Source organism: Cibotium barometz, chromosome 11 (assembly GCF_041138505.1).
Source record: "Cibotium barometz isolate CiBa-2024 chromosome 11, ASM4113850v1, whole genome shotgun sequence".
NCBI lineage: Eukaryota > Viridiplantae > Streptophyta > Polypodiopsida > Cyatheales > Cibotiaceae > Cibotium > Cibotium barometz.
In genome coordinates this window covers 60142974-60159457 of record NC_141056.1, presented here as the reverse complement: position 1 = coordinate 60159457, position 16484 = coordinate 60142974, and the positions used below count along the sequence as shown (strand labels likewise).

Below are 16484 nucleotides of genomic sequence, written 5' to 3'. Positions count from 1 at the left end.
AGATTGTGTCTCTATGAGAGAGAGAGAGAGACACACACATACATGCACACACATGAACGTACATGTATACATGCACACACATGTAGACACACACACACTTAAGCTTGCACACACACATACATGCACATAAGCACATACATGCACACACACTCACGTACACAAGTACATGTGTACACACATGGATGTGCACACCCACACATGCACACATGCATACACATTTGCACGTGTACATGCACACACATATGTACATGCACATGCACACAAATAAACACAACGATGCACACACAGACACATTCACATGCTTGCACACACCTACATAAACACACATACATGCACACACACTCGCACATCGACACACATAAACACAAACATACACACCTACACACACTCACACCATACACATAGACATGTGCACATACACACACTAGCACGTGCACAATCAAGACACTTGCACGATGCATGCATGCATGAAGTCAACATTACACAATCACACACGTGTGTATGTACACACAATCACACAAATGAGCATGCAAGTGTGTGTGTGTGTACGTGGAGAGAGAGAGAGAGAGAGAGAGAGAGAGTTTCTATGTGTGCACATGAGGGGGTGTGAGAAGATAGAGTGCATGTGCATGTGTATGCGTGAGAGAGAGATAGAGAGAGAGAGAGCGAGGTGTGTGTGTGTGTGTGAGAGAGAGAGGGCAGGTGCATGTGCATGTGTATATGTGTGTATGTGAGAATTTTCATATGCACGTGTAACACACACATGTACACATGCACACATACATGCATACACATGAATATACATACATACATACATGCATGCACACATATGCACACACATACATACATACATGCACACATATGCACACACACACATACACACTTGCACATACATGTACATATACATACATACATGCACACATATGCACACACACACATACACACTTGCACATATAAACACATGTGCATACACATGACATGCACACCTGCACACACTCGCTCACATGTACACACATGTATACACACACTCGCTCACATGTATACACATACACTTACCTACACAAACATATGCATAGAGTTGCACTTTTGCATATAGATACACATACATGTACACTCACCTACACACACACAATCGTAAGCATGGACACATGTGCACACACATAGATATGCACACTTACACTTACACACACACACATACACTCAAGCTTGCACATGCATATGCATGCACATAAGAACAAACATATACACACATACACACACATACACAAGTACACATGCACGCACACACATACATTTGCACGTGTACATGCACACACTCTCACACACATATGCACGTACACATTCACACACATCTATATCTATAGAAGATAAAGCAAGGGGGGCTACCCTATAAACCTAACCTTTATGTGGAGAGAGAGAGAGAGAGAGAGAGAGAGAGATTTTATGTATAGGAGAGTTAGAAGAGAGAGGGGGTATGTGCATGTGTGTGTGTGTGTGAGAGAGAGAGAGAGAGAGAGAGAGAGAGAGAGAGAATTCCTATGTGTGAGAAAGTGTATGTGGGAGGAGAGAGTGTCCGTTTGCATTAGTGCATGTGCGGGTGTGTACATGCGTGTGTGTGAGAGGGGGAGGGTTTGAACATTTGAGAGAGTGTGTGTGAGTGAGAGAGGGGGAGGGTCATGTGCATGTGTGTGTGTGTGTGTGAGAGAGAGAGAGAGAGAGAGAGAGAGAGAATTTCTATGTGTGTGAGAGTCTATCTGGGAGGAGAGAGTGTCCGTTTGCATTAGTGCATGTGCGGGTGTGTACATGTGTGTGTGTGAGAGAGGGAGTGTTTGAACATTTGAGAGAGTGTGTGAGTGAGAGAGAGGGGGAGGGTCATGTGCATGTGTGGAGAGAGAGAGAGATGGCTGTAGAGACCAATTCTTTTCTGGAACCCTTGGTCACGGCAGGAACGCGCGGGTCTAATACTAGTTAATTCTAATTTTAAGGCTTGTCTGTATCTGTAGATGTTGCACAGTAGAAGTCATTGCGCAGATATGCAGGATGGGTTGTTGCGACGAAACGTAGAGCAAAGTGAGTGGTTGCGTCCAGAGCCGTGTTGATCGGCGTGTTCCATTCCGGCGTGCTCAAGGGCAAGATAAGCAGTCCAGCGCGAGCGAGCGAGAGAGAGAGAGAGAAAGAGAGAGATTCTGACGATGATGATATACGTAGGCAACGCATCTGTCTCGGAGCACAACCCTAATTCCTTCTTTAAACCTAGCATGCAAATGGACTCACCTGATCTACAACGAGTGCAAGAGATCAGGGTTTCTGAGCCTCGCAGCATAGAGGATGCCCTTGCCTCTTTGCATCACTCTGCAGAGCTGCTACCTATGGAGACCCTCATCGGTATCATACAGACTTGCAGAAAGAAGAAAATTCTAGCATATGCAAAGCTTGTGCATATGCACATGCATGATAATGGCCTGGAAACACATGCATCAGTAGGGAACTACCTTGTCCCTATGTTTGTTGAATGTGGTAGCATGTCCAATGCCCAGCAGTTATTTCTTAGGCTGGCACATCAGAATGTGTACTCATGGACTTCCCTCATGGAAGGGTATGTTGAGAGTGGGCAGCTTCATGATGCTCTCCGCGTATTTCGAAAAATGCAGGAGGAATGTGTGCACCCTAGCAGGTGTACGTTCCTGGCCCTGCTAAAAGGCTGTGTGAGGGTAAAAAGCGTAGGCACAGGTCGAGAAGTACATGCAGAGATTGTGAAAGGGGGATTTGACAACGATCTTCTTGTTGGAAACACATTGGTGGATACGTATGCCAAGTGCGGCTGGCTTGGAGAAGCACAAGGAGTGTTTGACCAGCTGTCGGTTAGAGATGTCGTCTCGTGGAATGCTCTGATTGCAGGATATGCAGAACAGGGGCTTGCTGTTGAAGCACTAAACTGTCTAGGGCAGATGCAACTGATGGGTGTGCTCCCAGATGCTGTCACTTTTGTCTGCATATTGAAAGCTTGTGGGAGTATAGGAGCCCTAGACAAGGGACTACAAATACATGCAGAGATTGTTAAAGAAGGATTTGAAACAGATCCTTTCATTGGCAGCAGTTTACTATATATGTATGCCAAAGGTGGTTCACTAGCGGAGGCAAACATAGTATTTGATGAGTCACCTGATCAAGATGTGGTCTCTTGGACTGCTCTAATTGCAGGGTATGCCGATCGTGGGCTTGACAAAGAAGCATTGAAATGTTTGGAACAAATGCAAGCTCAGGATGTGCCTCTCAATGCCTTGACTTTTTCTTGCAGCTTGAAAGCATGTGGCAATGCAGAAGCCATAGATAGGGGCCGGAAACTCCACATTGAAGCTGTCAAACGAGATTTGGAAAGTGATTCTCTAGTTGGTGGTGCTTTGGTATATATGTATGCTGAATGCGGCTTATTTTCTGATGCATGGAAAGTTTTTGACAAATTGCTAGTTCGAGATGTAGTCTCTTGGAGTGCACTCATGACAGGGTATGTTGAATATGGGCATGGTGAGGAAGCACTTTATTGTTTAGAACAAATGCGAATAGAGGGTGTGTATCCTGATGCTATTACGTATGTTTGCAGCTTGAAAGCTTGTGGCAGCATAGGACCCATAGAAAGGGGCCAAGAATTACATGCTCATATTTTGAAAGAGGGATTGGATAGAGATCCTATTATTGGAAACAGTTTGGTGGATATGTATGCCAAATGTGGCTCACTTGCGGATGCGAATAAAGTGTTTGACAAGCTGCAGATACGGACTGTAGTCTCTTGGACTGCACTAATCTCTGAGTATACTGAGCATGGGATTGGTGATAAAGCACTGAACTGCTTGAAGAAGATGCAACTTGAGGGCATAAGCCCAGATGTAGTCACTTTTATTTGCGGTTTAAAAGCTTGTGGGAGCATAGGAACAATTGATGAGGGCCACGGAATACACAATTCGATTGTGATGCATGGATTTGAAAGAGATCCTTTAGTTGGTAATGCTTTAGTGGATATGTATGCCAAATGTGATGCACTAGGGGAGGCTGAGGATGCATTTTCTAAGCTATCAGCCAAAGGTGTAGTAACATGGACTGCATTAATTGCAGGATATGCGCGACAAGGAGAGAGTGAATTTGTTTTTCAAATGCTTGATAGAATGAGAGAGGAGAACGTGCATCCAAATGAAACCACATTTCTCAGTCTTCTTACCGCATGCAGTCATAGTGGTTTGTTGAAAGAAAGTCAAAAGTATTTTGAAGCTATGAGGAAAGAGTATGGAGTATTCCCAACTCTTGAGCACTACAACTCCATGCTTGATCTTCTAGCCCGAGCAGGCCGACTGAATGAGGCTTTGGTAATGTTGGAGAAAATGCCTTTTAAACCTGATCTTGTGACATGGAAAACCTTGTTGGGGGCTTGCCAAAAGTGGGGTAATGTAGAAATTGGTAGAGCTGCCTTTGATCATGCGCTGAGATCAAATGAAAAGCATGCTGCACTATTTATATTGATGTCCAACATGTATATGGATGCCAACATGTGGAAAGATGCAAAGAAGGTTGAGGCAATGAGAAAGGATTATCTACTTTCAAAGGGTGCATCGAGAGCCTAGCATGTTATGTACACATTCGTCAACATCCTTACATGTATCTTCTGATTATATTGGTTACACAAGAGCAGATATATTCACTCGTTATGGGGCATGCACAATATTTGCGAAGTCATTGTTGGGAAGCTGGAAGAGGGAACCGGTATAGCCAATGGCAGTGTAGCCTAGCGGTTGAAGCATTTACTCGGTGAGGGGGCTCTAGAGTTCGAACACCGCTAGAGCTCCCCATGCGGCACCTTGTTCTACCACCCTCGTGGATCTATATGGCAGACTACAGAAGGATCTGATAGTGAAAAAGAATAAAAACCTGTATGCAACCAGGGCAGTGGACATTGTAAGGAATAGAACCCTATGCTACAATTTGAGTGTAATTAGGATGTGTGGGGAAAATCTATTGTGAAACTCATATTTAATTTTAAAGACCAAAAACTTCAGAAAACATAGCTTATACAGACAATGCACATGGAACAATGGAGCTGACATTTGCTGTCGGGCATGGTATATCTATGTTGTGCCACAACTGCCAAGCATGGTCCATTGTATGATATGGTTAAACAACATACTGTCAGCTCATATCAGTTGCTTGCAGCTGATAGCTAGTGGTGGAGGCAGCATTTAAAGCTGTGTACCGATTCAGAAACTAGATAAATCTTCAGGAGGACTTCTTCAGTTTTTTCTACAGATTGACATGTCTAAAATGCCTCAGCATTGATTGATGCTGATTTATCAAGGTCAAGGCACTATGACATTCATGGTCATCTTGCTTAAGCATACTTGGAGTATATCTTTTCTGGATCAGAGTCCTTAGAGGTCAATCAGCAGGCTTGCTTAGGAGGATTCCTTCCTTTCAGTAATGCTTATGCCAGAGCCATGCAGCTGGTATGTTAGGGTACATATTTCCTACATCACCAAACTTAGTGTGTTTTTGGCCATCATATTGTCTTGGTATCGGTCTTCGATTGTTGGGAGGCAATTAGGTGGAGTTTCCGACCAATGATTGTGACTTACCATTTAAGTCATTAGGGAAAAAGAGAGCTCATTTTGGGGCCTTTTACGGTTTGGAAAAATAAGCTCTCAACCAATGAACAGAGGGCCAACGTAACGTTGGAAATTCACAAAAATAAAAGAAAATAGATAAAAGAAACAATATTTTATGTAGGTACAAGCGTGCTACATTAATGTGGAGATTGGTTTTTTATTCTCACAAGATCTTTGGACATGAAGATAGAATCTAGTTTGACATTTTCTCTGACAAGGGCCTTCCCGCTTCCACCTCCCTTTCAACTTTGAATTGTTGTGCTGCCTTTCCTTCGAAAGGTCTACCATTCTACACCACTACCTCATTGTGCAGTAACCTCTTCTTTTCCAAAATTGCTCCCTTGATCCAGTTTGGCTTAGAGTAAGATGTTTCTTATCAACTATCTGTCTGCCTACTTTCTCTTTCTTGAAACTTCACTTTGTTATCTTGTTTACATTACTTTGCTGTGGTTACAGATTCACAAGGTATCCATGGTGAATAAAAACTATGGTCGTTCTTGTGGAAGACGCTCTGTGGATGATAATGCTATGAAGGCAGAATTATACCACACATCCTTACCCCGTCGACCTGCTTCTTCTATTTCTTCGGTAGAGAATTCAAGTACAGTTAAAACGGAAGGAACTTGGGAAAGGTTTACTGTTTCGAAAGGAGCATGGGTGCTCATGCAACCTAGTAAAAGAAAGAAACCCCAGACAAAAAATATTTTCTTGGCATCATGGAAGGGAAGAGTACGAGATTTTAAAATCAGCAGAGGAAAGATATCGGTGAAAGAAGTTTTGATTCAGCATGTGTACATGCATAAAGAACTTGTCTTGCGAGACTATCCAAATGATCTTCCGCAACACAGGCCTAATTGTATATTTTTCTATTGTGGTTTTGTTCTTTATGAGGTGCATGGATTTTTAAGACAAAGCTTTCTTTCTTTGCTTATTGATATTCTTGTGTTATTTTATTTCAGATTTATACCCTTCATCGTATGAGACATGGCAAAACATCGATTGTATTCTGGGATTTATAGATGTTTTGCATGGATCGATAGGAGAACAACAATACGAAGGTCGATGTGCAACAGAGCTAGCTCAATCCGGTATATTTTTTACTGATCATTTTTATCAGTTGCTGGACAATGCAAACACACATGGTGTGTTAAGAAAACAAGACCTTCCAGCATGGAATTCAGTGGATTGGCCTCTCCCACATTTTAGTGTTACAGAGGCATATAGAGCCAAGCTTTTCAAAGAAGTACAGAAAGCTCTTAGACCCAATATTGCCACAAGGATAATAAAAATTTCTTTGTGCATGCCTCTCACAGTTTTTGTAGACTTGTTTAATACCTTTCCAGTGAAGGTTTCAAAAACAATGTTCACCGTTAAAGCAACAAGTCTGGCATGCATGCCACAATTTTTGGATAAAGGTTGGGATAAGAAGACATGTAGTTCAGTGTTTTGTGAGGTTGTCCAACCTTCTATGCAACTGAAGTACATGGTTGCATCACAAAATTTCATTTTTTCTTTTTATTATAAGCGCAGTCGAATGCTAGGTACAAAACTAGTCCCTATGGATCAAGATGAAGATTCTTTTGGTGCAGAAAATAAACTTCTTGATATTGATGTTGTTGAGAATGGTGATGTGCTAGTCAATATCACATTAAGACAATGCTGCTCCCTAGCTCAATTGCGCAATGACATTCTATTTGAGACAGAAGGTTCTATTTCAAAGGACTTTTTATTTATCTACAACAATAAGAAGGTATACCATGTGATTTATCCTAGTCTCATTAAGCACTGCTATTAGTTTACTTTACCCTATTGTTTCATATTGCTTTTTTGCAGGTGCTCAAAAGAAGAGAGAGATCAAGAAAATGCAAAGACATTGAAAATTTTAAAATTGAGATAACACAGACTCCATAAACAAAGGTATTATATTCAGAAATGTAAAATTCTGTACAGAAGTGTTTAATTACATATGTAGAACATATTCTTGACAATAATTTTCTATTTATCTACAGGTTGATCTAGAGGCTGCTCTACATGGTCCAAGCTCACCGTATCATCTTTATTTGGAGAATCTACTTTCTGTTGCTCCATCTTGTCGTGTACAGTCTCTTGGTGCTGCTCCATTGTCTCCTCTACTACCCTTGGAGCATCTGTTTGCTGTTGCTCCATCATTTCCTCAATAATATCAGCAGCAACAGGTCCTTGTTCTTGTGGCTTCTCCTCATCAGCACTAGGTCCTTGTTCTTGTGGCACCACATCTGCATCATCTGTGTCATCAAGGTGTATGACACCTTCTCGGACTTTAGAGCTCTCACCTAACTCAACAGTAGCTGGTACAATAGGTTTGGGGAAGGCATACTTCAAAAACTTTCAAATTATATCAGCTCTGAAACTATACACATAGCTCGAGTTGAAGCTATCTTCTCTCATCTGCAATGAGATATGATGATTTAGAACACTTTGTACCAATATCAAATTTTTTGAAGCTAAATGAAAATTATTTTTTCTTACAAGCTCTGGCTGTCCTATCTCAAAATAGCTTGAAAGTATATATTTGGCACTAATCAGCACTCTCCAACCACAGCTACTTGAATCATCTTGTTGTGGTGTCTGGATAGTTGGAAAGATATGTTAGAAACTGTTAATGTCTGAACAAAATAAAATTACTCAATAAGTTCAAAGGCATAGCATGAAATAGACATCAGTAGAGGGAGCAACTTTCTACCTCTAAATCTATTGGCTCTATTGAATCCAAAAGATTGACATTAGGAGGACACTGATCCAATGCATCTAGAAGTCTTCTAATACAACTGCAATACATATAATTCAGTTAGTGTGCATTAAATCCAAATAATGAAGTTTAAAGTTAAAAATAGCACACAAACCACTTACAATTTAACCTCTCTGTGTGTGTTTCTAAGAGAGTTGAATAAAAAGCATTGCTTCTGCTGGATGTCAATAGAAGCAAAGCTCCAGTGGTCACTGCATAAGGAAAAAAGCATTAAGAAATCAAAGGCTACAAGAGTACTCAATCTTGAAGGAAGATCCCAAAAGAAGCAGCCACACACATACTTGTTATGGTATGGAAGTAGCAAAATATCAACATGATCAAAATCACAGTGTCTGAACCAATTGAAAATATCCATGGGAGTTTCCTTTGGATCTCTTAACTTGAAGGAAATTGCAGGATCAATAATATAAACTGTATGCTGTACAGCATGGTTCAGCCAGCTTCTCATCATGCTACATTAGACAAAACAATAATTAAGGTAAGGTGTAAGGGAGGAGGTACAATAAGGATTGTTTTGCAAACAAATGTAAAATAAAAGACACTTACTAGAGCATTGCAAGAATGATAGTATCTGAGCAATACTCATTCTTATGAGCCAATGCTGCCAAGCATGCTCTTGTCAAGTCAAAATTATTCTCTGAAAAATCATCTTCAATATGGACAAATATGTTAGGGCCCAGCTCCTGCAACCTTCTCTGTATCTGTAGCTCCATCTGCACAGTCTCCACATTTATAGCAGACTTGGATTCCTCTATTTGCTACTTCAGTGACTCCTCATAAGCAGCTTTCCCTCTGGTGCTCATTGAGTGGGTCACTTCAACAACCTTCACCTTGTCTGCCTTCAATTTCCTTGTAGGTGGAATTAATAATATGTCTCTCATTTTAATGTCCTGCCATTCCACAGGATGGACCAGCTTGTCATACCTCCACCTCACTCTGGACAATGTGTTGAAGTCCTTGGCCATCAGAGTTACCCTGTGAGCATGGGCTGCTACAAGCATTGCATCTTCAAAGTACTTCTCCAGGTAATCCTCTGCCATTTCCTGTAAGGAAAGAATGGCAGTCCTGTTCCACTTGAAACCAAGGTGCCAGCTATCACAAATTTCTCTCACTAGCCTCTGAAAAGGTGCCTTGGGGATTGCAAAGCCTATAGCTTTTTGCTGTTTCCTGATCTCCTTTAGCACACCAGCAGAATGCTTTAACCTCTTGGACTTTTGCTGTAGCATGCTCATTGGCTTCCCCTTCCTGCCATGTGCAACTCTTCCTTTTGTAGGCACACTAGATTCCTTGACATCAGCCCCAGCTGCTGCTGCTGCAAGCCCTGGCCCCTTGCCAGACCTCCTTGCAGTTGCCTTGGTTCTTGCCATCACTCTGAAAAGGTCCATACAAAGCAATAGTAAAAGATTAGAAACATGGAGAACATAGAATGATTAAAGAAGGTGATAACAACTTGGATGAAGCAAAATTGAACAATTTGCAACAAAAGGCGATTATGAAGATTTGAAATTTGTAATAGCTCAAAATCGCGTTTTTCTGCAAATGCTTGAAACAACATGCTTTTGCATTCATATGATGAATTCTCTCTCTTTCCAACTATAAACAATATGTATTGTGTTTATAGAAGAACTATGCAGGCTTGAAATGGGTGGATGAAGAAGAATTTTAAAATTTGCAACAAAATGCGATTTGAACTATTTTGAGATTTCTAAAATCCTCTCCTCGCGTTTTGCTGCAAATTCTAGAGACAACATACTTCAGCATGCCTTTAGTCATTTCAGTGTGTATGCAGCTTGGTGCAACATGGATTGAGCCTATGGACATCAAGAAGTGATCAAACTCTCATTCAACAGGGCCAAATAAAAAGTCTTCCTGCTTCTACATGCAGTCGAGAAAATCTAAAAAATGCATATAATATTTATCATAATATGTAACCTACATCACATCAATCAATTCCTTACCCTAATATACTATTAAACAAGAAGAAGAGGAAAAAGATTTTCTTACTAACCTGGAAGCTATCTGCAAGAGTTCTGTGCTGATGATGAGTATCCTGTGCTGGGTATGAACCTTTGCTGCTGGTCTGGATGCTGATGGTGTGGAGTAGGGAGGTAGAGATGCAAGAGAACTGAGTTAGGAGAGTAGATTATTACAAAATACAAATAATGGAGTTATTAATACCACACGTGTGAGATATAGTCGTTTTTTAACACGTGTGGGTCCCACCAAATCTTTTGGGATTTGAAATTTGTGGGTCACTTTTTGCCTTGGAAATTGTGCCAATCATGATTTAATAATTAGATCCATTAACACTTTTCCCTCCCCGTATTCCATCCCTGCTAGCACCCTCCCATCATCCTCTTCTCTCCCACTTTGACCACTTTCTACCCAACACACTCCATCCACTCTGCAACCTGTCTGAAGACTACTACCATTACCAGATCTCCAGGTTACCAGTGCTACAGCTCAGTTTTGGAAGAGAGCAGGACAATCTCCAGGGCTATTCCATCAGTATGGAAGAGGAAAAGAAAGGTCAGAGATCTATACCATTTCCAATGTTTTCTGACCTATATTTCTTCCATCTGTAGAATTCATAAATCTCAGTGCCTAGAAATCTGTCAGATCACCCTAGGATTTGATTAGAGATGGATATGAGTAGGATTTAGAATTTTGCAACAAAATGCGATTAGAGAGGTTTATGTTTTCCAAATGCTCCAAATCGCGTTTTGCTGCAAATTCTGATATTTGTTCTAGTTTTTATTTTTTCTCCTTCTTTTAATCTCTTTTGCACATGGGAATTCCTCCTTGCATCATTTACTGTCCTGAACATTGTGAGATATCCATAGCATTTGACTGGAAGTGGATGTCAGTAGAAATTCAGAATTTGCAACAAAATGCGAGGAGAGCACTTTACATTTTTCAAATAGATCTGCATCGCGTTTTGTTGCAAAGTCTTGTGTCTCTTTTGGTTTTTACTGTTTGCTCATTGTTTTGCTTTCTATGTCCATGGAGATGTCTTTCTTGATGATGAGAAATGTTTCTGCTTTGGAACAGTTGATCCTCAGGCCCTTCCTTTCAAGAGGAAGTTGGACTTCTCTGCTGCTATACTCAGACCATAGCAATCACCAGGTGATTCATGTGTGCTGATGAAGAGTTTTGTTTTTTGATATCCTATACATTATCTGATTGCATAGGTGAGCATATAGAATTCATGTTATATAAATTTTGGTTCAGGCAAAAGCAAGAGACTAGAGCAGAAAGGTGAGTCTTCCCTTTCAAAACAAAGGGAACCAGAAGAGGACAAATCTCCAGATTTGCTCCTATTTGACTTTCTTCACAAGTGCAAGGCTCAAAGGAACTTCCACATATACCACAATATTTTCAACAGGGAGTTCACTATGAGCTCTCTTTTGGACCATCACAGAGATTTCCTTTCAGACCATTGGGATACCTTCAAACAACTGACAGAGGCAGGAAGGATTGTGGAAGGTGAAAAGGTTTTTGTGCATTTAAATCATATTGTCTCCATTGACAAGCTGAGGTACCATGTGAATAGAAGGTTTGACAGCCTGCCTGAGGAATATAAATTCAGTTGTAACTTGCACACCAGAAAGTGTAGAGTGCTTGAGGAAAACATGGCATTCCTTATGTACATTGTCTTTCAACAGCAATCTCTAGAAGAGCAAGGGCAGGAGACTGAAGAAGAAGATATATCTGTAGCAGAGGTAAAAGAGGATATTCCTATGGCAACAGATATAGCAGAGCAGGAAGAAGATATCAACCTCGAGGATGAGGGGCTGCAAGTGGCTGCTCTTGACCTTGTTCAACTAAGGACTGAGACTCTTAGGGCAGCACAGCCAGTTGAAGACTTTGATGTTCAGAGCAGCAACTATGCAGTGCCCATGCTTCCAGGTGTCTTGATTGGTGGTAAAGATTATGTTTTCCTCCATGATATAGAGTGTATGTTCAATTTGAGGGAGGACTATGCCATTTCCCTTATTGCCCAGGCTTCAAGGCTTGACAAGGAGGTTGGCATAGAGGATGACCATTCACTGCTAGCTTTGGAAACAACCTTTGATCCTGCAGAGGCCCTTACTATTTGTTTCAAAGAGGCTGAAAGTTTCCAAGAGCCAGATGAAGCTGCCTTCCAGCTCACCCAGGAAGCTATGAATCTCTCATCACTTCATAAGGAAAAACTTAAAGAAGAGGCTGGACTGGAGGGGAGAGGAATAAATCTTTGGAAAGATGAACTTCTTGTTGCTGATGAAAATGAGAGGGTATGATATTATTACTTCAAATCAAATACTTTATGTTGTGTTTAAATGTTTTGTAGTTATGTATCATTGTCTCACTATAATCTTTTGATACATGGCAGCTACAAATTGAGGATGACACATTCCTCTAGAGATCAAGTGGAAGCAGGCCAGCTGGGTTTGGCAAACAGTATGTCTAGCATAATTAAGTAGTATTGATTGAATTTTTTGTGTGTTAATATATGGATGTATTGATGCTTGTTAATATAGATCACATGTTTCACAAAAGACTTACTTTCGATGGAGTCTCAAAACATATAGGCATTACACCAAGAGTCACTTGTTCCACAGAATAAAAATCTATTGATTGAGTTTGAAAACATGTGGACATAACACCAATAAGTTACAAACTGCTATTCATGTTTACTTGTCCATTTATGGTTTCTAAATATCTTCGAATCCCTCCACTGTCTATGTCTCTCTGCTGCCATTGAATTGTCCAAAGTTTGTCTTCGTCTTTGCTTTTGGGCTAGAATAAAAGCAAGCTTGACTTTGGAGCTAGCAACTTTTCTTTTAGCATGCAGCCTTTGTAGAATGCCTCGGTAAAACCATTGGAAGACTTCCTTCAGACTATTTGCCTTTTGACTCCCTCCATAGTGTTGTGTGTGTCTGAAAAATGCATTATGTGCCATGTAGTGAGACTTCTCCATGCCTTGGGTAGACCAAATTGCTGGGCATCCATACTTTTTGACAAAATAGGGAAGGTGGTTGTAGATGATATGCTGTTTTCACAAAGACATAAGAATGCATAGTAAGTTATAAAAGAAAAGAGGATCACACTTAAGTAAAAGAAGAAGACATCACTTTACCATGTAGTGAGTTATATTGCAGGCTGTCCATGCGTCTTTCATTGACTTCCCAAAATGTTTTATTGCCTCTTCAAAGTTCTTGTAATCACTCTTTGTCCATGTTACATTGTCACAGAACATGAAGAGTTGATCAAGAGACCTCCACACCTCTGCCTTCACATTTCGTGCTTCCCCATCTGCCTCATGATCTTTCACGGCATTATGGACTTGCTTCCACAATCCATAACTAATCCTTGAAACTGTTTTACCTTGCCTTACTTGCTTACTATTGTGTTTGGGTCGAGACAAGAATCTTCTTGCCTTAACACCACCAATAGAGGGCTTGATTGGTACCTCCTTGCCATTGCTAGACTTTTTAAAATCCTTTGTGATATGAACATCACCTCCATGCAGACCTATATCGGATAACACTTTTTCCAATGCATGAAGAGCATCCTTTCTATTTCTTTTGGGACGGAGTTTCCAAGCAAATCCAATATACAAAAATACCAATTTCTCAATAATTCGACATAGAGCATGCAATGTGCATATGTGAACATTACATAGTGGAATGTCAAGAATGGCCTTGAAGTCAGGGTCAACTTTATCTCTATTAGGTGCTCTCTTCCACCATTTAGAATCCATTACTTGCGCTGATTCTTTGCAGTAAAGACAAGGAGACTTTGAGTTACCTCCTTTACTAACGTTATACATGCACTTAAGTGTTTTAAGATCCCCCGCCATGTGCCACTCTACTTGAAAATCACCTTTTCCTGCAACATGGAGATTCTCTCCTTGCACCTGTCTTTTAATTATTCTTGGTATTTCCGTGTGGTGAAACACCCAATCTAGTGTTTCATGGTCTTCTGTCTTTACCTGTGATTATACAAAACAAAAGTCTTACTATAAAAGATTTGAAAACATTGACTAAAATCAAGTACGAAATAAAAAATGATCATACCTGGAATGAGCCCAACCACCATATGTGTTTCTCTGACTGCACACTAAAATACTTCGAACTCGCTTCATTCAATGATGTATCAAGTGCTCCATTCATCAATGTGATAGTAATCCTTTCCATTTTCTTTTCCTTTACAACCTCACACTCATCCAGTTTGATAACAAATTTCAAAATGCCTTTGCACTCTTCAAATGTTATTCCATAAAACTCGACCATTCTTCTTTGAAGTTGTTGTAGATCTACAAATATATTGTTCCAAGGGTCATACACAGTGGTTCCTTTAGCACCATGAAATATATCTTCAATATGGATATATGGTCCAATAAACTCATCTATACTTTCATTCAAATGACCTCTTATCTTCCACACTGTTGCTGGATTTGGCAGTAAAACTCGTTTAATCCTTTGATCTCTCAAAGTTGAGGATATCGCATGGAAAATCGAACTATATCCCTTCCTGCTAACTCCACTAACATCAAGAGCCTCTTGGATTGTAGTACCATCAACTTGATTATTGGATATAAAGTCCTCTACAACATTGCGTTTGATTGTTTTGTATTTTTTTTCTTCAATCAAACCTTTTGCTACACCACAAGAAAGCAATCCTTTCATTTGTTTAACTGGAAGAAGGTTGGGATCCATATTTTCTTTTGCAGGCTCCAATAATTTCCTATAGTAACAATATAGTAACAACACAATATGCCTATATTATTCAACACTTCCAATCCTGTTTTGCAATAATGGACAAAATACATGTAGTCATTTGAGAGCATTTTTGAGTTTAAAAAATAAGAAATTGCAAACTAACCTTGCTTCCTGAATTCTTCGCTTGCATCCACCAGTCCCAGCCTTCAAATTTGCAATGTTTTTAATCTTCCTACTTCGTTGTCTGTCTCCAAGCATGGTTCTCTTCCTTCTTGATCTTGTTAACTCTTTTTTACTCTTTGAATGCTCCTCAATTTCATTCTGCAACTGCTGCTCCAATTTTGCACGAATAGCTATCTCTTGAATCCTGGCTCCCTTTTCTTGTAGGTACATTGTTTTATATGTTTCTGCAAATGCAGACTGTGCTGAAATATAACCAAGAAGTCCATTTTGTCCATCGCCCGCAAACCTCAATAGTGTGGTTGGATTGACAAATGGAGGTGTAGAGTTTTGTACTGGACATTTTGGATATATACTTCCATCACACCATAAGTCAATATGTTGGAGCCCTTCTCTTCTCATATTTTCCCGTTGTTGAGCATTTAGCACCGTATCCTTTCGTCTTTTTTGTGCTGGAGCATATTGTTCTTCTAAGTCGATGTGAAGATGATATAATCGCTTCTTCTGAGATTGTACTTCACTAGTATCGGCCATTTTTGTGCTTCTGAGGTTGCAAAGTTGGCTTGTCAATCTCATAGTCTTTTTGTAACATGAATTGTGGAAGTGTGGCGGTATCCATACAATCATTAAGTTCAGTGATGGATTCTTTATGAGAGGCCTGCACACGTCGTCAAAAGAGATGCGAAATCTTCGAGAAACAAAAAAAATTAAGGAGATATTTAATGCAAAATCGTGTTAGTTAGACAAAAGATTATCTTATTCTTTTCTGAACTGACAGTTCAGTGGTCCTTACTGACAGTTTTGAGCCACGTTTCCATATTTTATTATTTTTGAGATCTTTTAGGAGAGAAATAAATCGAAAAATAGTGAATTTCTTACAGGGCCCCAAAATGAGCTCCGTTTTTCCCTAATGCAAAGGGGGGTGGCCAACCTGTGGGAATTTGAATTCTCACCACCCCTTACATGAAAGAAACCACAAGAACCTATATCCACCAAAAAAGATGATGTGCCATTAGGACTCCACTTGCATGAGGGCAATGCTTCAAACTTCCCCATATCTTTGCTATCAGCATGTTGCCACCACCTCCCAAGAATCAATCGATACAAACATTGCCAACAGCTTGGAAAAGTTCCATTGCTTACTAGTGGAAATGGTGTACGTAA

At 40.2% G+C, this 16484-nt stretch overlaps 1 protein-coding gene across 1 annotated transcript; it reads left to right on the top strand.

Moving 5' to 3' along the window:
* Positions 1 to 2192: 2192 nt before the first annotated feature.
* LOC147634401 (pentatricopeptide repeat-containing protein At2g33680-like) lies at positions 2193 to 4613 on the top strand. Its single transcript, XM_086805671.1, has one exon. It carries the CDS (start codon positions 2193 to 2195, stop codon positions 4611 to 4613), a length of 2421 nt encoding a protein of 806 aa, XP_086661797.1.
* The last annotated feature ends 11871 nt before the right edge of the window (positions 4614 to 16484 follow it).